The 8,888-nt window shown below is 41.7% G+C and overlaps 1 protein-coding gene across 2 annotated transcripts in view; it reads left to right on the top strand.

Moving 5' to 3' along the window:
* Window positions 1–8,888, top strand: part of si:dkey-49n23.1 (semaphorin-3D) — a 103,119-nt gene that overhangs the window by 40,035 nt on the left and 54,196 nt on the right. The window contains exon 2 of one of the 2 annotated variants that reach the window (XM_044183200.1): window positions 2,356–2,616. In XM_044183200.1, coding sequence (XP_044039135.1) covers window positions 2,436–2,616 — 181 coding nt within the window. In that variant the 5' untranslated portion in view covers window positions 2,356–2,435. Of the gene's footprint in view, window positions 1–2,351; window positions 2,617–8,888 lie in introns of both variants that reach the window. The other variant, XM_044183191.1, reaches the window with a different exon arrangement.

Consider the following 8,888-nt stretch of genomic DNA (forward strand, 5'->3'; position numbering starts at 1 on the left):
AGCCAATCAGATGCTAATCAGGCACTTAACAGTGATGAGGGAGGTGCAGCCAGAAAACAATAGGCCTGATTACTGATTACTGGGCCATCATGGAAACAATTAGGTCAGTTTCAGGTGAAACTAGCCAATCAACAGATACTCAGGTAGCTTAAATTTCTGAGTTCCCGTCCCATTTTTTCACAATTGAGAACGACTTCCGGATGGGAGCCGAAACGTCTTGATTCTGAAAACAGTGTCCAGATGACTGCGACTGAAACCTTTTCTACGATGGTAAACAGGTACATATAGAAATCTTGTCCGAGGTGTTTAGGCTACCACAGTCTGAGTCATGCAGAGGTTAGACTGAAAAGTGGAGCAGCAGCCAAGTTAAACCTCTCTGACTGTCTTTCCTCTCTCAACAGGCGTCTTTCCAACCTGTTGAGCTCTTTAAAACCTGCTGACAAGATGCTAGCCAGCCAGCCGCCATGACAGATTATGATAAATTATGATATGATAACACGGTCAGTTTCTCTTGGAACTCGGCTCGCAAGCTCGGCAAATGAACCTGCATTTTGCCATGCCACCTGGAATAATTTCATGGTCGGGCTGTAGTTACAGTACAGTGGGGGGAATTAGCGTTGCATGTTTCAACATTTGGATTTCTGATCAGGCCTGCTTGACATAGGACCCTGAGGGGTCAGGAGGCCCATGGGACCAGAGCCTCTGTTTGAAGTGACTGTTAACATTTTATGTTGGAAAGTAAATCAAACAACTACAAAGAGACGCAAAACAGTTACAGAGAAATGTTAAACGACTACAGATATACAAAACAACTACATTGTAAAGAGATGCAAAATGAACACAAAGAGACACAAAACTCTTTCAGTCTGGAAGTCTTGCTCCTATGTTACATGTCCCGTTGTCTCATAATCCGTCCATGGTTGTACTGTGTCTTCTTTCTACTTCAGAGTAGAAGGGGTCAGCATTCAAGCAAGCTAACACGCTGTCTTTCCTTTCTCAGCAGCTTCTTTCACCTTGCATTTCTCAAACTAAACTCTTAAAGTTGGCCAGCCACCACAATAGTAAACAGTACAAAATGATAAATTGACCCGTTTCCCTCACAAACTACATTCCCACATTAACACAGCCACCCGGTTCTAGCTGCACATATAGTTCCTGTCTGCTAGAGATTTATTCAGGTGTCCGCTAGCTTGCTAAGGACACATCCAAAGTGCAGAGGGAATATGGGAATACGTTTTTAAAAAACAAAACAAAACCATGTTCTTTGGTTTGTTTATCTTGCAAATGTGCAGTGATTCGATTAGACTTGATATTGGGGTTGTTTAGCCATGTCTCCCAACACGTATTGGTCCCAGTTGGATTGAATTTAATTATCTGTGAGTATCGGATTCATCCCCATGTTTTGGAAAAGAAATGCTTTAATGTTTTTTTTATTCAGGTGTCTGATTACCACATAACCAAACTTAATCTGGTAAATATCCGATCAATATCGAATATAATTTTTATTTAATACATATGATTCAAATTATAGCTTGAAGTCTCTCTGCAAACAGAAAGCAAATGCTCAGGATGTCTTACAGCACGCTCTCTTCAAATGACCAGGTCCGCAAACAATCTGTCACATAATTTATGGTCTAACATGAGCTCTGGGCTCGCTCCCACCCGGTCTGTCTCTGTTCCTCTGTATTTGAGTGCATGGTGCCTGCATGTGCTCGCATTTAGGAATGTTTTATAAATGGGACCTCTGGATATCGTGCTAGTGTGGCATGCCAAAAGAACTCCAGTCAGTGTTTTCTCAGATTAAGAGGCTGGTAAGCCCCTTTGGTCGGAGTCTGGTCTCTTCCAATATGAATGTAAACATCTTAAATTCCAGTAATTCCAATAATTCATCTTTATCCTCTGCCGTTGACTTAATTTACTGCAATCTATCGCCATCTGACTACAAACTGACTTTTTTTCCCTCTCTCATACATAGCCCAGTCTCTTCCCCCCATCTCTCCTTTTATTAACTTTCCTCATTTTTAGCTACTAAAGTGGCTTTAGAGACACGGTAGCTGTTTGCTCCATCAGGATGAAAAATCCCGAAGTGTTGGGTGGTTTGTCATAAAATCTTGTACGACATTCACAGAGGATGAATCCTACTTACTTACTTCCAACCTCATGGCGGCACTAGAGGAGAAGTCAGTCAGGATACATCATCTGGGAACCATGAATGTCTGCACAAACCTTCACTGCAATGTTTAAGTCTGGACCAAAATGGAGGAGTTAAATCATGTTATAAAGCTCATTTGCCATAACATTTAATCAGTCTCTCTCCGTCCCCAAATCCCTCTTTCTCATTTTTCCTCCAGTCAGCTGCAGCCAAGTGTGTGATGTGACCAGTTGGTTGGAACTTCTTCCATCTATCTCTCCACGTCAGTGAAGATCAATCAGCGATGACAGCGATTTTTGCTGCAGTCCTGCAGGCAGCCGGAGGAGTCAGAGGGGCGAGGTCTCTCCAGATACTGATGGTGTGTCTCCTCCCACTGCTGTGGCTGCAGCCTGCAGACTCCAGCGCTGATCCAGATGCCAAAGCCTGGAGCCAAACCGGGCCACGGCTGCAGCTCTCCCAGTCAGGTAGGAAACTCATGAAGAGCGGAGCATACTGCTCTAAACAAGTAAATGAATAACATCAGGCATCAGGTGCACAACAAATCTACCCCCAGTCATGCAGAACGGCACATTTCTGGTGTCAGTTCTTACTTTTACTGTGGCGGTTGACTCTTTTTTGTGTCTTGTTCATACAGTAAGTATGGGAGGACTTTGAGGTTGACTGTTGCTTGTGTGTTTGTTGCAGTGATGTGGAAATGATGTCAGGCTGTAATGGTCAAGAGAGAACTGAGCTTCAAAGCTTCAAGACAAACAAAAGTTATGTTTAGTCAGTGTTTCTTACCGTTGTGTGAATCCTCGGTATCCGACAATGTGTTAAATGCATTTCTTTCTACATGAAACCATTTTTTATTTTTTAGAAATGTCTAACTCATGCATTGTTAACATCCATGTTTGCTAGCTTGCAGTCTTCTTCACTACCTTTGCTGGAACACTGCCATGTTTATCAGCGTCGTATTGCTACCAGCTATTGACCATTGTAATAGTGTGAAAATAAAGGTAGCAATGTGTTTTGCATTGCCTGCGTGTGAGTGTGCAAAATACAAACAAAACAGGAACCCACTCATAAAAACATTGCTCCATAGCGCCACTACTGGTACCTTTTCATTTAGGAGCAAGATATTGTCCACCACAGTTTAGATGGGGCCAGGCGACTGCACTTTCACATTAAGAGGTTGTTTGGTAGGTTCATAAATGAATAATCAATGTTTAACTCAAACAAATAAGAACATCAAGATAGCTACTTCAACACTTTGAACCAGTGTACGCTAAATGAAAAGTAAATTTTCAGTTCGGGAGCAGAAAGAGAGTGAGATATTAATTACTAAAATCACTACACTGTGAAAGCAGCAACAGTATACTCACCTTTTCCAGCAGAACAGTGAGTGACCGCTAGATTACTTATACGACGGCCATTGAAGCGTTACATTCTGCTTTCATGTTAAAATAGCAGAATAATTTGAGCGGCACAATTTTTGATCAAGTAGAGATTTAATGAACGCAGACAAAACCGTCCTCGTGTTGACTCTGCTCAGTTTGAATTTTCAGTGTTTCAGTGCTTGTTTGGGCCTAACAGCGCGCTCTTTTGGGGTTTAAACTCCAGACTGAGTTACATTTTTCTGTCTACAGTTAATGTATTTTTTATTGCCTATAACTTCACCCATTCAAACACTTTCTGCCTAATTTGCATGTTTTCCAGCCCATTTAAACAGCAACATTAATCATGAATGTCATTCGTCATAGCTTTCCTCTGAGCTTTTGGGTAAACACATAGATTCAGAATGAATGGGGGTTTTAAGATCAATTTTGGTCACTGAATTGTGGAGGTTTTGAGGCTGTTTGTGCTCGGCCTTGTGAGATTTTGCTCTGATTTGTGGCTGATTTTCACAGCGGAGAGAGAGAGAGAGAGCAGCGCAAACTCAAAGACATCAGCCCCACAGATGAGTGAAACCTCAGAGAAAGACCTGGTCTGTCTGTCTACCACATGTCTTTTCCTTTGACTATTTTCACATGAAAACATGTCTTTCATACTTTGACTTCCTTTCCTTACTTTTTGGTTCAGTGCCTATCAGTTATCATTCCAACTTGTAACACTGCAACAAAAGCTCAAAGAAAAACTGGATTAAGTTACTGTTGGAAGTAAAGTGTTAGGTTGTTTCCCTGCTGTCGTGACGTCTGTATCCAGTTAAAGGGTTTCAGTGGTAAAGTCATTTTCTCAGCGGACGTATTGCTGTCAGAGCAGGAGAGAACTTTATATCAGTATCATAAACATCAATGAAGTAATGTCTCCTTGACACAGCGTTCAAAGCAATCTGGTGAATGTTGTAACCATAGAAATGTTCTCCAACATGCATTAATATGACTTTTTCTTTTCGTTTTCCAGAGTTTTAAAAAACACTGTGCTATGAGATCTCACTTAATGTCAACAGCAGATGCTTTTTTTTTTCTACAATAAAACACTTCATTGGAGCAGCAGGACGGAATAAAATGGGAGATTAAAAGATTAGCGACATGGGAGGTGTTGCTGTGTTGATGAGTGCAGTGGTGCTCATAAATGTTTAAAACAGCCTCAATTAGACGAAGAAAAAGACAAATAATTGAAACTGCCTGCAGCTAACTTTAAGGTTATTTTAGGTCAGACTTATTGTCCTTGTTACCCCCCCATACCCAACAGCTGCAGGACCTTGTTTGGTTCCAGCTTCTTACAGCATAGAGATAAAACAGTGCGATCTTCTCCAGCTCCTTGGAAATGAGATTAACATTACTCTGAGGTTAAAGTGCTGTCATCATCTTCAAGTCGAGGGTGTTTACACACATTAGATGAAAAGTGTAAGAATTGTAGCCTATTTTATACACACTTACCCTATTTTAGGGGACCCACATTTATCAGACAAATCAAAATTAGCTTTAAAGTCAGACCGTGACTTTCTAAAAGACTATATGGCTGCGCCGTGTATGGTCTGAGTGCTGTCCGCGCCCCTCTGTAAAGCTTTGTTTATCCCCACACGAGACACCGTGTATGGGTCAAAGGTAGATCACTGCTGAGAAAAGTCAAACTATGCAAGGATCTGGGATTCCATACTTAAACACACTTATATAAGTCTTGTGTGTGTCCTGATTCAGATTATGCATCTGGCATTTGGGCTTCCATGAACATGAACACAGATGCGTGTTTTCTCTATCCTCAAGACGTGTTACATATAACCGACAATATAAATGTTTTCTGTCGGTCCATAACAATAGTTTGACTAACTTTAGGCTACTGAAACTACTTGGTTAAGGTTAGGGAAAGTTCACGATCATGATTAGAATAAACCAACGTTGACTGCCGATAGTAAACAGTGGGTTCCTGTGTCAAAGTCGCACCCAACTGTCCATCCTGAGCTTTTGTGGCACTATATTAACATCATGCTACCACAGGAAGTCGCTTTTCAGGAAACCGTAAACATACGTTGCTTTAGCCCTTTGAACCAGCGACCAATGCTTGTTAGGACAGTCATTAGCTGACACTTGGTATCTTTCCTGGTGATGCTTTGCGATGTCACAGCCATCTTCGCCTCTTCCTTTTTGCCTTCAGTCTGGTCTTCAGCAGGTGACTGACATACCACAGTTTGGCTGTCTTGTCTGTGTGTTTAGGATGCCTGTCCTGCTGTATTCTATTATAGTCATAAAATTGGGGAACGAGCTCTGTTTAATATGGACGTGACCACACTTAAAGCTGAAAGTTTACTTCATAATTAGTGTTTTCTATCAAGACAGAGCCAAAACAATGAATAATGTGTCGATGTCAAAATAATAAGACTGTACTGTGTATAAGTGTCCTTCTGTATTACAGTATTTCTAATGATTTCTGACTGGCAGGAAAAAAGCACTTCTTGTGTGAAAGTGCAACGATGAAGAGTGGGCCATTGTTGCCACAGCTAATATATATTAGAGGTATTTTGCTTCATAAAAACTATTTTCTCAAGGGGCTCTTCATCATGAGCGCAGAGCACCGCATACAGACTTAAATCACCAGTGAAGTCATCTGCCCACTTCCAGTCTCTTTAACACACTTCTTTTTTCTGAATACTTGCTTCCCGCTTGGCAACCAGCAACACCAGTAAAGCCAACAACCGTTTCCTATCCAGCAGCAATTAGTTCAGGGAGGCTGGTTTCATTGTGTGGTGGTTAGTGAGATGTTTGTCCAGTGAGCGGTCCGCTGAATGAGTGGATGCATGAATGGAATAACTGAAGCAGTGACTGTGTTGTTCTTTACAATTCAGGTTTTGTGTTCAAGTGAGAGGGGCGGGTTTTGGAATGATTGCTAATGACGTGACAGGATTGTGGCAGTCAAACACTGCACGAGTGTTAGCGATACAATGGGTGAACAGGGAAACTTTGTTGAACATCCTGAAAGTCCTGTTAGCTGACACGTCATTTGGATTTAAAAGAGAGTGAATATAAAACGAGGCAAATCACAGGAAGCTGTATATTTTAGTTTTAGATGGAACATTTTTTTCCAAATTGAAAAACAATAAATTCAACTTCAAGTTAAAATTAGTGCATTAGTGCAAATCTTTAGAATGGTTCATTCTTGACCTTGGAATCGGTATTTGTGACAAAATAATCTTAAAATCAATGTCCACGTGCTAGTTTTGTCAGAGCTTTCAACTGCGTCTCATGGTCATCATCAGTGAATGTTACTAACAGTGGATTACATGACCTGCAGAGACCTGTCCCCCGAATCTGCAGCTCGGCTTTAGCTTCATAGCGTCTTGTGGCTCATCAGATCCGCAACTTTACCGTTCTGGTTCACTCTCACCGCTCTCGTAGCATAATTTTTCAACTGCAGCAGGCAGCTGTTTTCAGCAAAAAAAAAAAAGCTTTAAAGGGCGACTGTACACGAGCGGCTCAGCAGCAAACAGCAGACAGACGCAGTCAGAGAGCAGCTGGTGAACATGGCGGAGCATTTGGGAGTTGGTGGAGAACAAAAACAGAGCTAAAGGAGAGTGAATATTGCACTTACATTCATCAGGTGGCCTAAAACTCGACTCCAGATGAATGATAACGTTGCTTAGTGTCTGATGGACGTGTAAGGCGTGTATGTTTGGTAACATGTTTGTCATATCAACTTAAAATGTGTTGGTGTTGTGTTTCCAGCTTTTTTCAGCTGCACCCAGAACACTGATGTTTGCCACCACGGTCAGTCTGTGATGTAAATGCTGTATATACTGAGTGAAATACTCAAGAAGCTATTTCATGTGGCAGCACCATTACATCAGATTCCAGATGTCCCATGCGTCAGGTTACACACACTTTCATAACATGTGGCATCTTCAGCTGCCAGTTAAATCTTGGGAGTCTTGAATATTTATCTGGGAATTTCATGTAAAGTTATGAGGATGTGAAAAAATGTGTTTGTGTGATGAACCTAGAGTTTGGTTTCCTTCTACACCCTGAACACACTGATTCATTCTTTTCTTCCGGTAAATGTTTCCCCTCGAGAGCAGGTGACCTCTTTTTTTCCATATTCTGGACCAAATCTCATGACGTCATACCACTGATGTGTGATTGGTTACATGGTGAGAGAAACGTGTGTGTGTGTGTGTGTGTTTCTGGTGTTACTAACAGTAGCAGCACAGTGGTTTTCATGGCAGTAAAATGAAGCAATGAACTCCAGTTAATGAAGTAAGACGTGGTTCTCTTGCTGCGTTTGTAGCTGCAGGATCAACAGTAGATAGACTATTAAGATTTTATAAGGCAGATACTCAGACAGGAGCTTCAGGGGCAATGAACACACACACACACACACACACACACACACACAGTAACACACTTACATACGTACTCTTTGATATACAAACTCATCCAGTTTTCTGTTTTTGTGAATGTCATCTCTCACATTTATTGTCTGTGTCCCTTTACCTCTCTCTCACTTTCTTTCTCACACACGCACACACACACACACACACACACACACACACACACACACACACACACACACACACACACACACACACAGGGAGAGAGTGTGTGCGTCACAGCTGACCCAGTGTCCGACCTGAGCAGGAATCCAGAGAGACCAGCCCTCATCCTGCAGGGAGACACTCTGTTAGCCTTTAACCTGACCAGCAGTGTGTGAGTGTTTGTGTGTGTGTGGGAGTGTGAGTGTGTGTGTGTGCACACATCATTGGTAAACAGACAGAGAGACAAACAAGAGATGGTTACCTGTAACTTGTTTGCGTGTGTGCGAACACTTCATTTTTTCACTTCAATCTGCTCTTTATTATTTTCTGGCTTCTGAAAAACGCACACAGCCAAACATCCATCAGCTCTGCCTTGGTCACACACACACACACACACACACACACATAGGCAGACACAAGTTTTGGCTTTCACATTTAGAGAAATGTATTCAGGCAAACACAACACAGACACACTTTCTCTGCCTGTCAACCTCACATGTAGAAATCATAAATATGAATGTGATCACGCAGGTGCACTTTATGTCCATGTAAGTATTTGTGTGTGTGTGTGTGTGTGTGTGTGTGTGTGTGGAGATTTAATGTAGATTTGAGGCCTAAAAAGCATTAAAAGAATTGAAATTAATTTGGTTTCTCATCCATCCAGTCATCCATATAAAACTAAAACGCCGAAACTGCACGGCGGTGCTGACAGATCCGTCGCCCTCGGTGATGTTTAGTCGAGTTGTAAAGAAGCCAAATCAAAAAAGGCAAATGTCATGAAAGATGTAGTTT

The sequence above is a fragment of the Siniperca chuatsi genome, linkage group LG2 (genome assembly GCF_020085105.1).
Source record: "Siniperca chuatsi isolate FFG_IHB_CAS linkage group LG2, ASM2008510v1, whole genome shotgun sequence".
NCBI lineage: Eukaryota > Metazoa > Chordata > Actinopteri > Centrarchiformes > Sinipercidae > Siniperca > Siniperca chuatsi.